Source organism: Maylandia zebra, linkage group LG19 (genome assembly GCF_041146795.1).
Source record: "Maylandia zebra isolate NMK-2024a linkage group LG19, Mzebra_GT3a, whole genome shotgun sequence".
Taxonomy (NCBI): domain Eukaryota; kingdom Metazoa; phylum Chordata; class Actinopteri; order Cichliformes; family Cichlidae; genus Maylandia; species Maylandia zebra.
Window position 1 is genome coordinate 22,342,184 of NC_135185.1, and position 23,416 is coordinate 22,365,599.

At 40.0% G+C, this 23,416-nt stretch overlaps 1 protein-coding gene across 6 annotated transcripts in view; it reads right to left on the reverse strand.

Moving 5' to 3' along the window:
* Positions 1–1,609: 1,609 nt before the first annotated feature.
* The window catches only part of LOC101484629 (uncharacterized), a 49,406-nt gene continuing 27,599 nt past the window's right edge, over positions 1,610–23,416 (reverse strand). For 5 of the 6 annotated variants that reach the window (XM_076877389.1, XM_076877391.1, XM_076877390.1 and 2 more), the window contains 4 exons: positions 4,126–4,758; positions 2,860–3,190; positions 2,586–2,761; positions 1,610–2,006 (listed from right to left, as the gene is read on the reverse strand). In XM_076877389.1, the coding sequence (XP_076733504.1) occupies positions 1,784–2,006; positions 2,586–2,761; positions 2,860–3,190; positions 4,126–4,758 (1,363 nt within the window). In that variant the 3' untranslated portion in view covers positions 1,610–1,783. Of the gene's footprint in view, positions 2,007–2,585; positions 2,762–2,859; positions 3,191–4,125; positions 4,759–17,328; positions 17,523–23,416 lie in introns of those variants that run through there. The other variant, XM_023155582.3, reaches the window with a different exon arrangement.

Here is a 23,416-nt window from a genome sequence, read left to right on the forward strand (position 1 = left end):
CCTGAGGACCCGGCCTTTGCGGTCTACGTGGGCCGGGTCCTCAGAAGGTCGGGTAGGCCGGAAGTAAACGGCCGTGAAATTGGACGGTCTAGCCTTCAGATTAGCGTCGCCGCTGTCTCGGTGGAGTTTAATAAACTCAGCCGTCTGCTCCTTGCTATCTAAAATATAACAGGACACTGGCGTAAATTCTCGACTGGCTCATACTTATGTTTAATCAGTTTTCTGTTTGACGTTTAGTCAGCTGTGTAAAAACCAAGGAGGAGGGGGATTAATAAAGTTTTATTTTATCTAATCTAATCTAATAACTTTAATCTCAGCCAAACCGATTTACTCACGAACAAACAAAACACTGAAAAAAGCCCAACAATAACATTTTTAGGTTGTCTAAGTGACATATATTACGTTTAACCCGAGCAGCGAAAGTCCGCGGTGATCTGAAAATGATGTGCCGGGAGTTGTGCCGTTCTCGGCCGCATCAGTAACCCTCGAGCTCCCGGCTAGCTATCGAGCTGGTGGGTAGCAGAAGCCTCCGAAAACGTCGAAGCACTTTTGCAAATATGCGATATCTTGATAAACCGAGCAGATATTTGATGTTTACACAACTACTTTCTCGCCTGAAAATATGTTAAAAGGTTATTTTGTGACCCAGAAAGATTAGTATGAGTAATTTTAAAACTTAGTAGCAGCCGCCATTGTTGGAAACTGGAGTTTGGCTGGGCCGCGCTATGAATTCTGGGATATGGTAGGCCACGAAGGACACACCCGACCCATCCTTCAAATTCGGGGAAAAGGAGGACGCATTTGTCGGCTACATTCGGAGGAGTCTACGAATTTGGACAGCCTTCGGCGCGTCGCTGTCTACAAATGCGGCCTCAGGAGGATGCAGCCCATGAATTTGGACACGACCATGGTCAAGACAACTCCCTGAAGTCAAAACAGTATTTGAATGGTGAACAAAGGTGTTTTTAGTGAACGTGTCATGGTTGTTGGTGCCAATCTGGCTGTTCTGAGTATTTCACAAAATGCTTATTTACTTTTCTCACACAACCGTCTCTAGTTATTGAATGTAAATTATGTAATGAATGTAAAGGCTGGAATGCGAGTACGGGTCTAAGATATCATTTTCAAACTGTGATGGTTCATACCAATAACAGCATGAGCCTTTCATTTTGGGGAAAACTGGGTCAAGGTCACAACAAATGATAAAATATATAAGAATTTTATATTACCAACATTATCCTTAGACCTTAGGAGGAAGGGCCTCGTCTTTCAAGACCTTGTATTTACATGTTGACTTTACTCTCAAAATAGTATTTAAACTTTATTCCCTAAGCTCTTTCTATCTAACACATTACAGAGACACTTGGTGTTATTGTCTTGCCAAAGAATACTTGGCATATTGTGGTGACTCGATAGGGATCAAACCACCAACCTTACAATTAATAGGTGACCTGCTCTACCTCCTGAGCTACAGCCACCCCAGATAAAAATGCTTTCCCCATCTCTGATGGGAGGACTATTTAAATGGTCACACTCATATCACACAGCATTGGAACCAATGTGTTCTTCAAAACACTTGTAGTTATTCAAGGTAGGCAATTAAGCCATATTCATGTAAGTGTAGGGATTTTACTGGCACTTGGTGCAAAATAAGCAAACTATTCAGAAAACAATGACACAATGAATTCACAAATGCCCCTGATTCAAAGATGCACATTCACGATCTGATTCACTGTGTTTAACAAGTGTCCATCGTAGTGCCTGTACATCTTATCCATTAGTTCTATGTCAAGTTCAACATCCCCACCCTCTTCAACACCTTGTCCACGTTGGGAATGAGTTTTTCCTGAAAGTCCCACAGTCGTTTATCCACATTAAGCTGCTCCAGGGTTAATGATCCCTGTAGAGCCACACGGACATGAATGATCCGACAAACATCGAGTGGAACCTTGTAGCGTTCTCCAAAATTCTTGATCACTTCATGGACTGAAGTCCACTCCACCATTCTGTGACACAAAACACAAGACAGTTAACTGCTAGGAGTTAAGGGTACACCGATTACTGAAGATCCTGCTCTTTAGGAGTGCCCTGAAGGTTCTTTGAAAGTTTCACAAATCAGTCTTGGGGGACCCTTAGTGAATGTTCCCTGGGTTTTCTGGCAATACCTTAAGGGATGATCTCTGAAAAATTGGCAAAAATAACCCTCAGGTTGTTCGGACATTCTCTAAACTGTGACCTTTAGGAAACCCGTAGGGAGCCTTCCCTCAAGGTTTCTGTTTCCTGGGTTCATGTTTACATTTTGTGTTAGTTCTGTATGAGCAATATGACATATTTCAAATCTGAAAGTTCAAATGTTAATCAAATTAGATAGGAACAAAATAAGAACTTTTGTTAAATGTGTTTTGTACCTGGGACTGTCATTCCAACCAGTTTTGATGTTTCTCATATCTCATATCATGGTTTATCAAGTTCAATAACTAAGGTACTTATTTTTTTTTTTAACTTGCAGTCAAATGTATAATTAAGTAAACCGAAGAACTGTATCCTAAATAGAGTAAATCTTCCGTCTGACAAATTCAGCTTACCTTGGCCGAACTATCATCTTGTGTGGATGGTATATGTTTCTGGCGGGGTCCGCCCTGTAGATGTGCTCCAGAATATTAATTCCTGGCACCCCGTTCCACTGAGGCAGGTGAAACCGTCCGCTTGGCTCAAAGTGTTTCTTTGGGAAAATATGATTCTCAATAAGGAACACCCCTGCCTTCAAATTAGATAAAAACAAGTCAAATACAACTTATTGTATGGGATACTGAATTTTGGATGAAATGTATTTTCAAATTTATTACAAGAACAGCCTACATTTGGATGCTGATTTCGGAGCGTGTTCATCAAAGACATCAGGTCATCGTGCTGGTATGGCATTATAATCTCATCAATGTCATTCAACAGGACATAGCGAGAACGCTCCATTGATCTGTAAATGCACTCATTAAGTGTGGTCAGCTGGCCAAAGTAGTGCACGTCTCCTCCATGCTCTGAGTGAAGCCAGCCACGAGATGGATTCAGATGCTTGTCAATGGGCCAAGGAACCATTTCCACAAAGCCCTCGTCGCTGTAACTCTGCAACAGGCGATTGAGCTCTGGACCACAGCTGGTGTTATAGATCACCACTCTGTTCACACCCAGCAACCTGGGACAAAATAAATGGTAAATGGCCTGTATTTATATAGCGCTTTACTAGTCCCTAAGGACCCCAAAGCGCTTTACATATCCAGTCATCCACCCATTCACACACTGGTGATGGCAGCTACATTGTAGCCACAGCCACCCTGGGGCGCACTGACAGAGGCGAGGCTGCCGGACACTGGCGCCACCGGGCCCTCTGACCACCACCAGTAGGCAACGGGTGAAGTGTCTTGCCCAAGGACACAACAACCGAGACTGTCCAAGCCGGGGCTTGAACCGGCAACCTTCCGATTACAAGGCGAACTCCCAACTCTTGAGCCACGATCGCCCCAAAAATAAGGCAAATTAGTTCATCGTTGTCAGCAAACAAAACAGATTACTAAAAACAATTGTGGTTTATATAGCAAACAGTTGGTCATTTTTCTATCCTTAGTATAATATTTATACTGTGTTATACTATTTATACTGTATTAGCCTGTACCTGTCACAATAGCTTGCAGCTATGTGACTGATAAAATACACAGACAAAAAATAATATTATAATCATTAAGAGTAGACTGTGGTGTTTCTCAAGTAGGAGGGACACTGTCTATTCCTAACTGGTTCTGAACAGCTGGAAATCCACAGTTTACAGGGCTAAAAATCCATTTTCCTACAGTGTCTGAAAAGACGTACAGCTCCTGCAGAATTTTAAACCGTGCTCCCATAAATATTTAGTGCCAAGTGATAGACTTCTGAGGGGCAAGACACTGTCCAACAGTTGTGTCTGTTACTCCAGAAGCAACAGGAGTAACAGACACAACTGTGCAATGTGATACAATCCAGACACTGCATTGAAGAGGAGCCTTTGCAGAGCTTGTTAGGTTTCATTCTGTGTCAGGACCAGCTGCTGTTGCACATTTTTGACTTTGTAGCTTGTGGTGGTGTTGCAGTACTCACTTGTACATCTCCAGAGTCTGTGCAAACTGAAGCACATTGTTGTAGTCACCAAAGAGGTTAGAGATGCAGACTGTGAAGTCAAACTGCATGTTTTCTTCCTTCTGTCCAACTGTGTCTTTGTTTCTTATTGGGAGCCATTGATCAGTAGATGGACTCTCTTTGTCTGGTGTAGTCAAGAGAGTGACACGTGTCGCATTGCAGTTCTGAGGAATCTGACACATGACATCCGTAGTGACAAAGGGAAAACCAAAGTTATCTGGATGCTGTAAAATTGTTGCTGGAGTGGTTTTACTCAAATAACCAGTACAGCAGAAAAAGCAGTGAAGGGGTTGGATGGAGTCTCTCCTAAATATGCCAATGATGCGTATATCAAAATCCTTCACTCTTTGGTCCATGTAGGCTGACACCAGTAAGTGCTTGGTATTGTTAAGCGGCGTGATGGTCTGCTCGGATATCCTCATGGAGCAAGCACTTTGCGGCCCAGATGGTTTTGGGATTGAGTTGTATGTGCTGGGCGTTTTCACAGTGAAGACCAAAAAGAGGAAGAGTGCAGTGATGAAGACGAGAACCAACTTCTTTTTAAAATGCTTTAACAGCTCCATCCAGGCAGTGGAGATGAAACCAGTTCCCAACCTGTACCAGAACACAGAATTGTGGTTAGTTTCAAAACTAGCAAAATTTGAACTCTGATGAAAAACCTTTAAATCTTAAAATCTTAAAAGAAAAAAAAAAAAATCTAGAACTACCAAATGTTCACATTACTTCAACCCAGTGTCTTCTTGCTGCGTAGTCTCAGATTACACAAACAAGGAACAACAATTAAAAATATCAATTTATTACAAAGGTTAGACCTAATGATGTTCTCTGGCCAGTGGCTTTTGCTTGGACCCTTTGAAGTATAGAAAAGAGTGTGCTGTCCTTCAGGGACTACTGTGATAAGCTGATAAAGACAATTAAGAGATAGGATAACTGGGGTGAGATCTAGCCTTAATCTGCCTTGGTAGATATTAATGAAGGACACTATCTATGGAAATTTTGGATAGTCATAGCTGGACATCCACAGATGTAATAGATACACTTAAGAGTTCCCATTATAGATATCACTCACTACACCATGGACAATGCCACACACAAAGAGGAAACCTAATTCTTATTGACATACTTTATTTCACTAGCTGGGCCAACATCCTCACTTTAAGTTTGACAGCGTTTTAGTAGGTAAAAGTGAATGCTTTGACATGAATTGAGCTGCAGTTTGTGGAAGGCCTCAAAGGGGACTGGTGATGGCTCCCAGGTACTATATAGAAGTGAAGAAGGAGGGAGGGTGGGGCACGAAAACGAGAATGATCGGCTTGCAGAACTGGGGGAACCTATTTAGATGACAGCTGGAAGGAGCGTGTTTGGAGATGTGGTCCTGCTCCTGAAATTCCGATACATAATCTCCAATGCTAAATCTGGAATACTAAATGGTTAAAGAACATTGTTATGCAATAACTGCAAGTTTCCCCTTGAACAGCTGCTACCAAGAAAAGAAGCCTCCTCTGTGTAGCCTGAAAGGTGAAGAGCAAATAAAATCTTTTGTAAAATTCGCATCTGCTTGTTTTGTTTAATTGCTTTCTTCCTAATGGAAACTGAAGGAGAACCTTCCTTTGTTGCAAAGAGGATATCATCACTAGTAAATCACACAAGCTTTATAAGACTTCCATATTTTAGAAAAAAAGCAAACTTATACTATTGAAGGTAATGAGAAATTGTATCTCTTTAACACCTGACCTGTCCAGAGGGTCAGTCAATGAGCTCGTCAATAGCTTCAATGCTAACATGTTAAATGTAATGGACACTATTGCTCCCATTAAGGTGAAGGTTATCTCTGGAAGGAAAAAGTCCCCATGGAGAAACTCCACACTGGTGAAAAATGAAAAAAGAGAGTGTAGGAAAGCTGAGCGCAGATGGAGAAAAACAAACCTCCAGGTTCATTATGACATTTATAAAGAGAAACTTCACAATTATAATTTACAACTGAGGAATGCAAGGAGGTCCTACTTCTCTGACATCATCACTAAAAACAGCCATAATGCTCGGGTCTTATTTTCTACAGTTGACAGGCTAACAAACCCTCCTGTGTCAGTGGCAGCTGAACTTCATTCGACCATGGCCTGCAATGACTTTGCCAAATTCTTCACTGAAAAAACCCAAAAAATTAGACAAGCAATTGGTACATCAACAGCAGATCCAGGATATGTACTGTGTCCACCAAAAAACTGTTTAAACACCATGAAACAGTTTCACCCTATTAACAGCAAAGACCTGGAGGACATCTTAGGTCAACTGAACTCCTCCTCCTGCTGTTTAGATGTCCTGCCAACAAGTTTTTTCAAAAAGGTCTCAAAGACTTTAGAGTCAGACCTGTTACAGATCGTCAACTTTTCTTTATTATCAGGTGTGTTTCCAGAATCACTAAAAACTGCTGTAATCAAACCTATACTGAAAAAGGACAATCTTGACAAGACACAAATGAACAACTACAGGCCGATCTCAAATCTCCCGTTTTTAAGTAAGATCATTGAAAAAGCAGTTTCTCAACAGCTCAGTTACTTCTTAAAACAGAATAATTGCTACGATGCCTTCCAGTCAGGTTTTAGACAGAACCACAGCACTGAAACTGCTCTGACCAAAGTGTTCAATGACATATGTCTGAATACAGACAGTGGAAAAATGTCAGTCTTAGTTTTACTGGATCTCAGTGCAGCATTTGATACAGTTGACCACAACATATTACTCAAACGACTGGAGAACTGGACAGGTCTTTCAGGAACTGTACTAAACTGGTTCAAAACATACGTAGAAAACAGGAAATACTTTGTATCAATAGGTAACTTCACATCTGAGCAGACAAGTATCACATGTGGAGTTCCCCAAGGTTCCATCTTGGGACCCCTTCTGTTTAACATCTACATGCTCCCACTGGCACAGATTATAAAATAGTATAAAATAGTAAAAATAAAGAAAATCCATTAATGAGAAGGTTTGTCCAAACTTTTGACTGGTAGTGTACATTTTCTGGTAGAGAGGTGATGAGCTGCCCACGGGAATATGGAGGAAAAACACAGACATGAATGTAGCTTACATCTGTGGATCTGTGCAAAGCTGGCAGTGTTAAATTTGTTTCAAAACCCCCACGTGGGCTTGTGATGTATTATATTTTAACATTTTTTTAAATTTGCCTCTTACGGGCACCAGCATACCCTCCGCATTGATCACTCTGCTTACTGCCACAACATCAGCATGCAGTCACTTATATTAATGCCACTATTAAGGTGTGGTAACCTGCTGCAGTATTCTTCTGAATGATAGGTGCTGGGCACAAATGTACTGATGTAGGAAGAGAAGAAATCAAAACCAGAAGCAAATTGTTAAAAACACTTTGGAAAAACTAAGTCTCCAATTTTTAAACAGCTGCAACATTGTCCTCTGTATAACTGTATCCGAGTTTCTGTACTGGAATATCATTAAAAACAAACACACTCAAACATTTGTGTCTTCAACCCAGCTGTGACACAACCCGCCACGTTACGAGAAATCGAGAGCCACACAATCGGCCGCAAATATTGTGACGAATGCCTCATGATGTGATATCAAAATCAGCGAGCGACACCCATGACACAGGTTGCACAGCAAGCATAAAAACAACATCATTATCCATTCCTGGGTCCACTCTTCTTTGATTTCCATAGCCAAAACAAACACTGTGGTATCACGGAGTTAAAAGTGGCCCAAATGATTTCATCTTCAATAAAATGATCAGTGTGGCTGCCTCCCAGCTGTTACAGTAACATTAACATCCAGGCATGCATGAAAGAGAGTTTGAAGTTAGCAGGAAGTTAGTTTGCCAGTTTCCATCTAAAGATGAAATGCCATGATCCGACTGGCACGATCTGATATCATTGTGTTGGTGTTGTTCCCAGATCATCATACTAAATGTTGTTCCAGGATCAACATTGCAAGTGACCAATCAATGTTGTGACGTCATACTTTTGCGACTTTGGGAAAAACTGCCGTAAAACAAAAAACTGTACTTAAGCTGCGAGAAACCGCCTCTGTCCGCCGATCAACGGACCCTGACCCTGACCCTTTAATAAATGGTAAGCAGAACTGATATTGTCCTTGCAACATTGGAATTTCATAAATGCACGAATGGCTTGGCGCGCAAAAGAATAACCTGGAACAACATTTTCATGATGATCTGGGAACAACACCAACACTACGATATCAGATCATCCTTCTGACTGACGGATTTCTAAAAACACTAAATTAAACAGCACCAGTGTTTGTATGGTTTATGAAGTTGGGCTAGCTGGCATAGAATGGCTAGCTACAGAGCTATGGTTAAGATAATACAAACAAATTTGCAGAACGAAGATTGAGGATGAACATTAACTTTTTCACCCCAAAACCCCTTAATGTGAGAGTCAAATACAAATACAACCATATAACAGGTGTACAGGCTAAGCCTACGCTTGAAGCCACTGAGGTGTATGACTGGTGAACTTGACAAGAAAGTCCAGTCAATAACTCCAGCTGTACCTTGTCAGTTTAAGCAGTCTAAGCAATCACCGTTGATTGCATTTGATATTTCACAGTTGATCGTAAGATCCAACATCATCCAACATAAATCACCGCAGTCACAAACTGTTTGGTCCTTCCAACCAGCAACACCTGACCCTAATTAAATGTTCTACCTTCCATACAATCATTTACAAATACAAAAAAGTGACACCTAGAGGCACACATAAGGTAATAAGCAAAACACAAAAATGGCTCCTACACACCAGGCCCTAAGTGCAATGGCTGTCAGACATGACAATTCTAATTATAAAGCAAATAAGGAGCCAAATTAAAAATAAAGTACTTCCATTTTAGACACACACACAAAAAATAAAATAAAATAAAAGCACTTAAATACACTTTTAAACTACAGTCTAATGTAAAAGACAAAGTTTAGTTACAGGGATTTCAAGAATGTTGGTCTTTGTCTTTAAAGTCCATTTTTATCATGAATGGTTTCACGAACACGTCTAAGGGGCCAAGAATCTCGGGGGACAGAAGAACCCATTAAAATAACTATATACCCTGGTTTTAGATTTTTCCTCTTTTGGTTGTCTTTTTGTCTCTTGTGTAACAAAGGCAGGTATTCACGTATCAGGAGGATGTGATTTGGAGTAAATGACTCTAGGTCTTTTGGATCATCAGGCAGCTTTGTTATGGGTTGATCAATTGCAATTGCTTCAACTTCACACAGAACTGTATTTAATCCATTGTTGTTGAACTGTTGTTGCTGAAGAACTGATCTCAAAATCAGTCTGAGTACTCACAGCCCTGCCATTGTCTATCATGTCGGCCAGCCATAAAATCATAAAAAAAAACAAACCCAAAAGACATGAGAAGCCAAGCAGGAAAGACAAGGGAGGGAGAGTATGGCATTATTTTTGTGCCACTATTCTGAGCGCACGTAAAAAAAAAATTGAGCGCAGGTAAAAAAAAAGTTTGCAGGTGCAAGTGTTGTATTTTGAGGAGAAATTTATTTTGAGCGAACAAAAGCTGAATTTGATTGAACAAAATTAATTGCTGCGTGCAAAAAATGTATTTCAGTGTTTGCTATTATCCATACACACACACAATAGCAGCCCCTCTCACTCAGTTTTTGCATTTGCGTTCGCTCGCAATGTGTTGCTCGCATTCTTAACATTTCTGCCTGTGCGCGCTCAACTCTTTCTGTACACCGTTATATTTGTGCCACAAAACCAGCCAATCATAGACTTGGATGTCAAAAAATCTGATTGGCTGTTCTGGTCTCCAATCAGCTCGAAATGACGATATGTAATATCCCAGAATCCAAAACTCAAACTCCAAAAACTCAAAGTCCAAAACTCAAAGAGGCAGTGGTGGAGGAACACAGAGTGGCGGAGTTTGAAATATTACTCTTTCTGGGTCACAAAATAAACTTTTAAGATATTTTCATGCGAGAATGGTGCTGTGTGTAAAAAAGATTTGTATGTGTAAAAAAGATTTGTGTGTGTAAAAAGAATTTGTGTGTGTGTAAAAAAGATTTGTATGTGTGTATAAAAGATTTGTATGTGTGTATAAAAGATTTGTATGTGTAAAAAAGATTTGTGTGTGTAAAAAAGATTTGTGTGTGTAAAAAAGATTTGTGTGTGTGTGTAAAGAAGATTTGTATGTGTAAAAAAGATTTGTGTGTGTGTAAAAAAGATTTGTGTGTGTGTGTATAAAAGATTTGTATGTGTAAAAAAGATTTGTGTGTGTAAAAAAGATTTGTGTGTGTGTGTATAAAAGATTTGTATGTGTAAAAAAGATTTGTGTGTGTAAAAAAGATTTGTGTGTGTGTGTATAAAAGATTTGTATGTGTAAAAAAGATTTGTGTGTGTGTAAAAAAGATTTGTGTGTGGACTTAGCCAAAACAAAACCCTGCAAGTTACAAGTATGAATTTTGACCCTATTTTTTTTTTTGTAACGGCATGAACAATGAGAGGTGGTGGATTGGCCAGATGCTGGCCGATGTGTAAAAATAACTCAGTTGTTTGGTGGTGGCTATGGCGGAGCTTCCACAGAGGCAACAGGTGGATGAGGGAAGGTGAGGCAGGAGGAGAGACCCGAGGCGGCCGCTGGTCCGAGTGTCAGGTGAACTGAACTTCAGGTAAGAAGTTATGACCTGCAGTCTATCTGGGTCAGATATAAACCAAGTTTAGGCGCAGTTTATTTTCGTTGTGCTGACTTTTTACAGTCAGTTACAATACCTCATACTGCGTGAGCTAGTATGACGAGTTTCTATACAGCTGTTCGGTTGCTATGATGTTACTGATAGTGAACTTTATTTTATTCATAAGGTTAGTTAGTAGAGTTGCCAACAGCCCCTTAAAAAATGGAATGGTCCCTCAATCAGAGAAAATATTACGCGTTTCGTCTTGAGCTGAGAAGAGACGCAGTTTGTCCCGTACTTCAGCTAGGATGGAAAAAGAAGCTGCCTCTTCTCTTATCTCCCCTCCCTCTTCTATTGCTACTTCAATCATGAAACTGATCAATGATCAGCTGATCGTCTCTCTTGTTTGTTTATCGCCCACTTTGCGCCAGAAAGAGGAAACCAGCGGATGTCGCGCTAAACAACAGCAGCACGTTTAAGCTTGATCAGCTGTTGTTAGAATTTATTTAATATTAATTTCTACTATCAGCTGATGTTTGCTGGAGCCACAGCTGTAAAGCTGCTGGTCATGATGTCGGTTTGGATATGTGGTGAGAGGGAAACGTGAAGATGAAACCAGGAGATGTCCTTACAATTTTATTGTTTTAGCTTCGGGGTGGCACCTGGGGTGGCCAGTCTGGTTAGGGGGGTGGCCTGTGCCCCCCCAGGCCACCCCGCTGGACACGCCACTGGCTGCGCACTGTGACTCACAGCCATGGTCCCGGGTCAGCCCTGACTTTGTGTTAAACCAATCCTAAAGTAATAATGGTATTTCTAACCACTGATATAGAAACAGGTTTACCTTTTAGGTGACATGAATGAGTTGAAGGGAAGTTATGAACTGTTTCTGAGAGACAAATAACACCAGGATCCTTTTCTAAGTAGCTGACAGCTGGTAACTGTGCAGGGGTGGGTCTAGCAAAGTGTTTCCAGGGGACCAAGTAGGGCATTAACAGGGAGAGGGGGGCACAAAGAAATACTTTTCTTTTTTATTCTCAATTCAAATATTTAGCTTTTATTAAATAATTATCTGAATCTTGTGAACAATGTTATTATCTGACGGAAAATGTATAGAAATCATACATATACCAAAAAGACAGTGTACATCACTGTCACAACAGCGTTTGTTTTCATTCAAAGGCTTTATGGCTTTAATACCTGGTGGGCCGGTCTGTAGTGAAAATGCCCAATTTTTTTGTCCCAGTCCAGCCCTGCAGGTTAATACTGGCAGTGTCACCATGCCAGCTGACTGTATTTCATCATCAGCCAGTGTTGTTCTGTATACATCAATATTACCAAAGTTTACCATAAGGCAGCATATAAAGTATTTACTTGCTTTCAGGTTTTATTCAAATGTTAGTCTTTTCATTTGTTTCCCCACTTTTTTCCTGTTTCAAAATCAAACACCAGTTTGTGAGAAGATTATCTTCTTTTTTTTAACAGGCATTGGTTTTGCATTGGAATTGGCTAATTTGCCAATTGTATGTTAAAAATGTTCGTATTTTAATATTCAAAAATGTTTTTGCCCAAAACATATGTGCTCTACATGTCAGTAAAAATACTATGCAAATATTGAAGTTCTTGACTGCTGTTGTTAGAATTTATTTAAAATTAATTTCTAGTATCTAGTTTCTGTTTGCTGGAGCCACAGCTGTAAAAGCTGCTGCTCATGATATGGTTTGGAAACATGAAGGTGATACAGCAGTTATGCAAATATGTCATGCCTTGATAAATCGAGCAGGTATTTGAAGTTTACACAGCACCATTCTTGCATGAAAATATCTTAAAAGTTTTATTTGTGACCCAGAAAGAGTAATATTTCAAACTCCGCCCCTCTGTGTTCCTCCGCAACTGCCTCGTTTGAGTTTTGGACAAAATGGATTCTGGGATTTGCTTAGGCTGCTGCCCCCGCGACCCGGCCCCGGATAAAGCGGATGAAGATGGATGGATGGATGGATTCTGGGATATTGCATTTCGTCATTTCAAGCTGATTGGAGACCAGAACAGCCAATCAGATTTTTTTGCATCCAAGTCTGTGATTGGCTGGTTTTGTGGCACCAATATAACGGTGTACAGAAAGAGTTGAGCGTGTATGGGCAGAAATGTTGAGAGCACGAGCAACACATTGCGAGCGAGCGCAAATGCAAAAACTGAGTGAGAGGGGCTGCTATTGTGTGTTAGTGATGTGTCGGTCGCGAACGAAATGGCTCTTAGAGCCGGATCTTTGACGTGAACGATGCGAACCGTTCACGTCATTAGAAAGGCATAGTAATCATCCACAACTATTTTCAGTTGCGGATGATAAAGGATTCAGAAAGTTTATTCATGCAGGTCAATATGACAGAGAATATGAATCTTCGTTTTGTTTTCATATTTTAATTTATATTGAATTGTGTTGTGGTTTGCAGTGTTTTGTGTTTTTTCACTTTAAATTTGTAAAAGGAAAAAGCTGAAAATTGAAACAGTTAAAAGTTGAAATGTGAATAGTTGGTTTTTGTATTACCGTATTTTCACGACCATAAGGCGCACTTAAAAGTCTTAGATTTTCTTCAAAAAGTACGGCGCGCCCTATAGCGCAGTGCGCCCTGTGTGTTGTAAGGAGGATGTAGTAGAGAACACCATGAGAACGCTAAAGGGTGAAGTGTGGGCGTTGATCGTATATACCGGGACAATCGCACATACCTGTATAAAAGGACAGGTATGTGCATTATGTGGAACATCGTTGTTTTAACAACCCTGAAAATGGCAAAGAGACACGCTTATGAAGCACAGTTTAAACTGAAGGCCATCAGCTATGCGGAGGAACATGGAAATCGAGCAGCGGCGAGAGAATTTAAGATTAACGAATCGATGGTTTGCAAATGGAGGAAGCTAGAAAACAAGCTCCGGCAGGTCAAGAAAACGCAGCTGAGTTTCCGCGGACATAAGGCGAGGTGGCCCGAGTTGGAGGAAAGACTCGAGCGGTGGATCATCGAGCAAAGAACGAGCGGGAGAAGCGTTTCGACAGTCACCATTCGGCTAAAAGCAGTTTCACTAGCTGAAGAGATGAACATTGAACATTTCCAAGGAGGTCCGTCTTGGTGCTTTCGTTTCATGAAACGGTGCCATTTTTCCATCCGGACCAGGACTACGGTAGCGCAGCAACTTCCAGCGGATTATAAGGAAAAGCTGGCCATCTTCCGCTCCAACTGCAGCAAACACATCGGCGACAAAAACATCCAGCCCAGCCACATCACAAACATGGACGAGGTCCCGCTCACTTTTGACATCCCGGTGAGTCACACTGTGGAGAAGAAGGGGACCAGCACGGTAGCAATACGCACAACGGGGTATGAAAAGTCTTCTTTTACTGTTGTGCTTGGCTGCCATGCTAATGGACAGAAACTGGTGATTTTTAAGCGAAAGACTTTGCCTAAAGAGAAGTTTCCAGCAGGAATCATCATTAAGGCAAATGAAAAGGGCTGGATGGATGAGGAAATGATGAAAGAGTGGCTGAGGGAGGTGTATGTAAGGAGACTAGGGCTGCCACGATTTGTCGACTAGTCACGATTACGTCGACTATCAAAATCGTCGACGACTGATTTAATAGTCGACGCGTCGTTTGAAACTTTGTACGATCACAAAAGACGCAGGAATAAGTGGCAGGATTTAAGAGTGTAATAACGGACTGAAACAGAAGATGGCAGCATTGCATGTACAAGGATGTCAGCTACCGTTAAACCCCGAAGAAGAAGAAGAAGAAGCAGCTGTGTCCCAGAATTCATAGCGCGGCCCAGCGCAGTTTCCAACAATGGCGGCAGCTAGTTAGTTTTAATGTTACTCTTATTATTCTTTCTGGGTCACAAAATAAACGTTTAACATATTTTCAGGCGAGAATGTAGCTGTGTAAACCTCAAATATCTGCTCAGTTTATCAGGACACCACATATTTTCAAAAGCGCTCCGACGTTTTCGGAGACATCTGTTACCCACTAGCTCGTTAGCGAGCCGGGGGCTAGGCTCACTAGCGCCGTGAGAACACCGGACTCCCCGCAAATCGTTTTCAAACCCACCGCCGTCTTTCGCTACTCAGGTTAAATATATATGAGTCACTTAGATAACTTACAATGTTATTGTTTGGCTTTTTTTTTTTTAGTATTTTATTTGTTCCTGAGTAAATCAGTTTGTCTGAGATTAAAGTTATAGTTTTTACACAGCTGAATAAACGTCAAGCAGACAGCTGATTATCAGAAGTGTGAGATGCTCCAGAATATACTCCAGTGTCCTGTTATATTTTAGATAGCAAGGAGTTTATTAAACTTCACCGAAACAATCTGCAAATTTCATTAAAATTTAATAAACTATCATCTTGTCTTTATTTTTAGTTAGCACAGACCTTAAACACTTAAAGCTGTAAGCTAATGATAGTTATATAAGAGCAGATGCTGCTGGTGCAATAAGCTGTAGTTTTACGTCTAATGGATGATGATCTGATTAGTCGACTAATCGCAAAAATAATCGGTGACTAGTCGACTATCAAAATAATCGTTTGTGGCAGCCCTAAAGGAGACCAGGTGGTTTTTTCCACGCATCACCATCGCTCTTAATCGGTGACTCTATGCGTGCCCATCTCACAGCCGATGTGAAAAAACTAGTGAAACAAATAAACTGTGAGCTTGCTGTCATTCCGGGAGGCCTGACAAAGGAACTCCAACCGCTGGACATCGGTGTGAACCGCCCGTTCAAAGTAAGGCTGCGAGCGGCCTGGGAGCGATGGATGACCGATGGAGACCACAGTTTCACCAAGAGTGGAAGGCAGCGCCGGGCGAGTTACGCCACAATTTGGCAATGGATTGTAGATGCTTGGGCTAACATGTCTGCTGGCACTGTTGTTCGAGCTTTCGCAAAAGCCGGCATCATTTCCGAGGAGCCGCACGGCACGGAAAGTGACTCTGACAGTGAAGAAAGTGAACTTGGCATGTTTGATGGAGATTTAGCGCAGCTGTTCAATTCAGACACAGAGGATGAGGACTTCGATGGGTTTGATTGATGATAAAAATGTGAGTACCAAACTTTGTTTTGCTCCTGCTTTATTTTTAAATACGCACACTTGTATGCTTGTGTGTTGTTGATGATGACGATTACTGGTAATAAAAATGTGAGTACCAAACTCAGTTTTGCTCCTGCTTTATTTTTAAATACGCACACTTGTATGCTTGTGTGTTGTTGATGATGACGATTACCGGTAATAGAAATGTGAGTAAGGTACCGAACTCAGGTTTGCTCCCGCTTTATTTTTAAATACGCATACGGTACTTGTATGCGCCCTATAATCCAGTGCGCCTTTTATGTGTGTGTTAAATACAGTGATGGCACACATAACTGAGACTACGCCTTTTAGTACAGTGCGTCTTATGGTCGTGAAAATACGGTATATGATTTATTTATTACATTTTATGTGGAGTGAATAAACAAAAGTATATTTACGGTGGCCCCTACAGACGAAGCACATACAAACTTCAAATCACGTACGAACTCTGAAGCACGTACAACCTCCAAAACACGTAAAAACTGAGAAGCACATAAAAACTCAAAACACGTACAAAACACAACAGAAGTGTTCCAGAATGCTAGGCACAGTGTTGAGCTTTTGTTACCTAGTGACTACACAAGCCAGCAAGTACCAATGACCGGATTTGGTGTGTGGTAATAACAGGCAAATGAACATTTGTTTAAATTATTTGAATATATATGAGTGCTTGTGTATAAATACACAAACAATACACATATGCTTTTAATTGTGTAATTTAAGTGATCTAGGTAGCTCTGTTTTGGAAGTTCAGTTAAAGCTAGAAATGTGTTTTGGAGTTTGTCCGTGCTTTTTGGAGTTTGTACATATTTTGTCTCTAGGGGCCACCACATATATTTATATATAAATAAAACCACTTTTTTTACATTAGTAGTTTCTTTTGTGCATAATTTTATATTATTGTTAATAATAAATTAATTAAGGCAACAAAACAACCTGAAGAGCCGGTTCGGAGCCAAAAGAGCCAGCTCTTTTTAGTGAGTCGACCCGAAAGAGCCGGTTCTCTAAAAAGATCCGGAAATCCCATCACTATTGTCTGTGTGTATGGATAATATCAAACACGGAAATACATTTTTTGCACGCAACAATGAATTTTGTTCCCTCAGATTCAGCTTTTCTCAAAATACAACACTTGCACCTGCAAACTTTTTTTTTTTTACGTGCGCTCAAAATTTCTTTATGTGAGCTCAGCATAGTGGCACAAAAATAACGCCATAAAATACAACGAAGTCACTAATGTGTGTATGGTACACACGCTAGGACACAAGAAGCGCTATTTAGTCTCCTCGAATAGACGATAAACACTATTAGTGGTCGAATTAGAATATTTGTATTAATTCAAACATCAGCTTAAAGCCACTACCATTCCGCAGGTAACTCACTCGAGGCTGAAGTGTGGCCAGTATGTTCCCCGTTTGTCCCCACCAGTTGAGAAATAGAGTTTGAATCCGTGTGTCTGCAAGTGCACTCGGAGCCTTCTCTGCTGCTCTTTTTCTACTTGATTTTGCTGTCTGGGCGTGACCAAGTCATTGTCATACGTCAGAATACTAGCGGAAATCATTCGGGAAAAATCGAATAAAACGGTTTGCCCTATACGCCTTTATTAGAAAGAAAAAGAACCCGATTAAAAACAAAAAAGTGAACATAAATATCTAAAGAAAGTAGCAATCTAAATGAAATAGTAGTAATACTGTAAATGTTTATGAGCTTCTTAAATCTTGCTCCTCAAATACTATCCGCATGTTTTTTGTTTTTTTTTACTCGACTTTCGTCGTTGCCTGTTCTCAAAATCATTCCTTACCTTGTTTGTTCTCCTTGTATTTCCTCCTTGGCAGTGTGACTTTCCCCATTTCCTAATTCTTGGACCTGCGCCCAGAGTCAGCCCTGTGCGTCTATACAACCGTCACTCCCCCTTCCGCATTTTTTTTTTTTTTTTTTTTTTTTGTGGGCTGTAGGTCCTTTCTGTTCCTTTCCTCATATCAGGATTTTGCGCTACCTACAGCTCATTTTCTTATCAGTTCAGTAAAATTATGTTATTTTAATATCTGCTTGTGTGACTGTATCTGTATTTGTTGAACAAGTTCACCTTAAATTCCTAATGGAAACAATTCAGGTGAAGGAAAGAGTTAAAAAATTAAAGCTTTTACTGTAGCAACATTATTTGTAAATCTGTATTTTTGAAAGTTTCCCATTTCAACGTGAACACACAACACATCACACCTTGAAACAGATGAGCTAACAGCAACAGAAAACCACACCAGGTTCCACACAACTGCAGCAGCAACTCTGTCATGCTTTAAATCTGCTTTCTATTAATTTCTCTTGGGTTTTTTTTAATTATTTTTTAAATTAACTGTTGGCTGTTGTGAAGCACTGATTTTATATCTTAAATTGTACTATACAAATAAAGTTTTACTTAATTACTATCATGTCCAGTCATAATATCACATGCACCGGATTCACTGAGAAATGTTTCCCTGTTGAGTCTACCATGAGAATGAAAGCAACTCTGAGGGTGACCGAGAGTTCAACCCAGCACTAGCAACTTAAACGCCAACATGGGGAATAAAACTTCTACTTGTGTTATCGAGCTTCATGCAACACATTGTAACATAACACCAAAATCTTGGTGATGGTTTAAAAGCATTCAAAATTGCAGAGCTATGTTGAGGATAATATATGTGAACTGACAGCTATAGTTGTAGTGATAATGAAAGTTACCTAACAGCTGTCATTAGAATTAATTCTACTGGTTGATTACCCAGTTTTCCACCAGTAGAGGTCCCTACAGAGATAAAATTACCGACTTGCTAGAATTGGTTGTTCTTTTATCATAAGGGATGATAACACTTTATCACAGCCACATTTAAAGATGGTCCATCTGTAAATCATTCAGCTAACCTTTCCACTGTTTCAACCTGCTTTCTAGTATTACTTCATCCCATCCAAATTTTGTTTTGCAAAGCTCTTTCTTTAATTTTGTCAGGCAGCAGAACTGATCACTTTGTCAACATAAATCCTCCTTTATCCCAAGAAAGTAGTCATTTAAGGTCCCTATTACAACAAAGATGATCACTAACTCTGTCAATGCACCACTTTTGGGAGGATTCCAGCCTGCTAAGCTCAGCAACAGAAATCCTGGTCAAGCCCACAGATTACAGACAAGTCAGACTCAAAATTTATGCAGCACTTGATAATGAGTTGTAGCGTAGCTTGGCCTGACTGACCATTGGGGTCTAGCTGCCATTAAGACCTGTCTGGGATGGGTGCAAAAATGGCCAACTCAGTTGATGTAAACTCATCTGCCATTGCAACAATGTTTCCTCTCCCTCAGCCCTGTGGAGTTGGATCTTAAGTGGGATGGTCATGGCAGCTTAATGTTTTACCTTACCGCTGTGAGAACCAGTAACTAGAATCTGAGCGGATCAAGAAGCCATCAGCCTTCAGATACTTTGCCATGATTAGCACAGGTATAAAGTTATATATAATCCTAATAGGGCAGCACGGTGGCACGGTGGTTAGTACTGTTGCCGCACAGCAAGAAGGTCCTGAGTTCAATTCCACCATCAGGCTGGGGTCTTTCTGTGTGGAGTTTGCATGTTCTCCCCATGTTTGCGTGGGTACTCTGGCTTCCTCCTGTCCAAAGACATGCAACTTGTGGTGATAGGTTAATTGGATAATCCAAATTGCCACTAGGTGTGAATGTGCGAGTGAATGTGAGTGCGAATGGTTGTCTGTCCCTGTGTGTTGGCCCTGCGACAGACTGGCGACCTATCCAGGGTGTACCCCACCTCTTGCCCTATGACAGCTGGGATAGGCTCCAGCGCCCCCCGCGACCCTGAAAAGGATAAGCGGAAGTGAATGGAGGGATGGATAATCCTAATATATATATATATATATATATATATATAATATATAAACCTTTATCATGGCAGAAAATTTGAACAGCCATAGCAGGACATCCACAGATCTAATACATAAACTCAACAAGGGCAGAGTTCCCATTAAAGATATCGCTCACCAAGCCCTGGACAATGATACACAGAAAGAGTTGCTATAACCTCCACATTGGTTGCTTTGCATGCTCTGGCAACATCATTACACAGTCATTTCTGATTATGCCCACTGTTAAGGTGCAGGAAGCCACTGCAGTAGTCTACTGAGCGTTAGGTGTTGCCACTCAGACAATACCACTACGGCAGCACTGATATAGGAAGAGAAGAAGTCAAAACCAGAAGATAAGACTTTGGCAAGTGTTTTTTTTTGTTGCAAAGTTATTCCAGAAAGTCACTTTAAAAAAAAAAAAAAGATTGCTGCAATATCTCCCTCTGTATATCTATATAGCTCAGGGCTTCTGTACTAGAATATGATTAAAATGGTAATAAGTGATACAATCATACTCATGTCATCAACCCAACTGGGGCAACCATTGCACAATGCTCCAGGTTGCAAAAATCACTATCAAAATGACAGCACACACCACAAATTGCAGCATCATTTTTAGCACACACCACCATCTGACAGGGGCAGGCATTGAGAATAAAAATGGCTTAATTCTTACTGACATACTTTATTCCTTAAATTTGGAGCACTATATGGTTTAAGAGCCCAGTTACACATTACAGTGTAACCTCGGATTCAGAGTAACTTGACATATGAGTAATCTGCAAGACGAGCAAAAAACTTGAATAAAATTTTACTTGTGTTTATGAGCCATAATCTTAATACGAGCAAACTTATGGCTGTATACGTATGTTTTCCAGTAACAGCTGAGCCAACCTGAGTGTCATGCCACATGAGCTCATGAAAAGCTAGCATTTGTTAAGCGTATTCTTTACATTGACCTCCTCATCTCATTTCCTTCAGGTCAGCAGTGACTTTTCTCAAAGGTAAAGTGCGTTTTTATTTTTATTATATGCATTTTGTGTTAATCATTATGCATTTATTGCAGAAATATGTATTTGGGTCAATGATTTATATAAAAAATATGTTTAAAAGTGATTTTTACATGAATATTTTTGGAGCTTGGAACCATCCATCCAAGTTTCCAATATTTCTTTTTTGAAAATTTGCTTTGACATATGAGTATTTATGGTTTGCAAGCAGCATTAAGGAACGAATCATACTCGTAAACCAAGGTATTACTGTAACTGCAAGTATTCTCTTCTATAACTGCTGCCAATCAAGAAGGGAAGCATGTACGGAGCCTAAAAGGTGAAAAGCAAATAAATCTTTTTTTAATGTTCACACTTTCTTTTTCTTTTTTAAATTGCTTTATGAACAAAAAACTAAAGGGAAACCTTCCTTTGTTTTCAAAGAAGATAATATCATTAACAAATCTACTAAAATGTGTATTTTTAAAAAAAGCAAATATGTACTATTGAAGGCAATGAGAAAATTAAATTTCTTACTGTCATATAGGCCTCCAGATTGTGAAAGAAATATACACCCTAAATAACAGATGCCAAAAGTGCCATCTTTTCAGTACTGTACTGTGAGCCACTCCTCATTTCTTTATCTTTTCCTTCCAGTCTGCATTGCTGAGCAGGTTTCATAGTTTTGCAGAGCAAGCAACATTATGAAAGTGTGCATATGAGAAATCTTTGGATTACATACTGCTGGTAATGGCATGGAAAAAAGAAAAAACACCCCATGACACAGAGTCTCTTTATTTTCTTTTACAACCTGGTGAGTTTCCAGGAAGGCCAGTTATACTGAACCTTTGTTGTGTTATTGTGGAGTTTTAAACTTACAATATCATATACTAATATACTATTTTATATTTTCAGTATACAATAGTACATTATTATATATTGTACATATATTTATTAGTTTCAGATGTAGCCATTCTTGTATTTTGCTTGTTTACATTATTGTATCTTGCACAACTCTGTTGCTTGTGAAGCTCGCACACAAGAATTTCACTCACATGTGCTGTACCAATGTACCTGCACATGTGATGTGACAATAAAAGTGATTTGATTTGATTTGATTTGACATTAGAAAAATAAAGCATGTATACATTGTTTTCTTTCTGCTTGAGCCATGCCATCAAAAACGATCTGCTCAAACCTGCAGATTACGGAGGAATTACCTAATGGTTTTGTGTGTAAGGTAGGTAAGGACCCTAGACTAGTGCTTTGAAATTAAAAATCAATCATAAACATATATTAGATTTACACTTAGTGGTGCAAATGCAAAAAAACCCATAAAAAAAACCCACCAAATGTTTATAAGAATAACAAAAACAGTTTCTTCAACTAGATGATTTCCTATGCACAGTTCAAGTTTTGTTTTAAAAAAAAATAATCACAGTTTCTGCGTGTTTGCATTCTGTTTTTTAAATTATTATTTTTTAAATGTCTAATATCGTTGCCTCTATCAGTACATAGGCTATAGTCAACAGGATTTATAAAGGGGTTATACGAAAGGGTGGCAAAAGTACCGACTTTCGTTACTTAAGTAGAAACTCTGAGTTCTTTTCGCCAAGCTGAGCCAGTACAACTAGGGCTGGGTATCGTCACTGATTTCTAGAATCGATTCAATTCCGATTCACAAGGTCCCGAATCGATTCGATCCACGATTCGATTTAATTCGATTGGATTCGATTTAAATCTGGGAAATTTTGACAGTCAGAGATATAATTCAGATCAGGACATTTACATATTTTTGTATCTATAAAAAGGAAGCTGACACTCTCAAGACTTTATCCAAGGTGTGAGCATCACAGCAGATGCCTTTGTGTCAAAGTAGCTGAAGATATAACACAGAAAAACATGTAGGTGATCTTCCTGGCCTGGGATTTTATAAAAATATTCTGCAGTACATCAAAAACGAAAGAAAACCATTAATTAATCAACATTACCTCTGACGTTACAGCGGTTTTATTAGAGACATGGCTAAGCATTTTGCATTTTGAATAATTTTAAAAAGTTTCAATTTGTTCAGTATTGAACAGCAGAAATGAGGTTTTCTTTTCGGAAGAATGTAAAAGGGGAAAAAACAGCGGCCGACAGCGCTGTAAACAACAGTAGACTTGTGTAACAAGCAAGCGAATAATGAAGAAAGCGAAACTGTTCGAGAGAGGGGGGGGGGGGGGGGGGGGGGGGGGGGGGAGAGGGGGAGGGAGAGAGGGAGAGAGAGAGAGCTGCGCATTGCAATGGAAGCAAAACAGTAAAAGAGTGAATTCATGACGATGTTTATGTGAAGCGTTTGGATCTTCTTTTGCTGCTGATTCGGTCAATATTGTTTGGAGAGAGATCAAACTAACAGCTTTAGAATCAGCGCATAAAGGGCGTGAACACAAAGCGCGGACCCGGATCAGCGAGCTGTCGGCTTTCAGCCCCGACTGTGAGAAAGGCAACATCTAACTGATTCTGATCCGCGGGTCGCACTGTGTGTTTAAGTCTATGTGCAGAATCCCTGTACCTGCTCTCATTTACTGTTTGGTGGTTCTTGAAATTTTGTGAG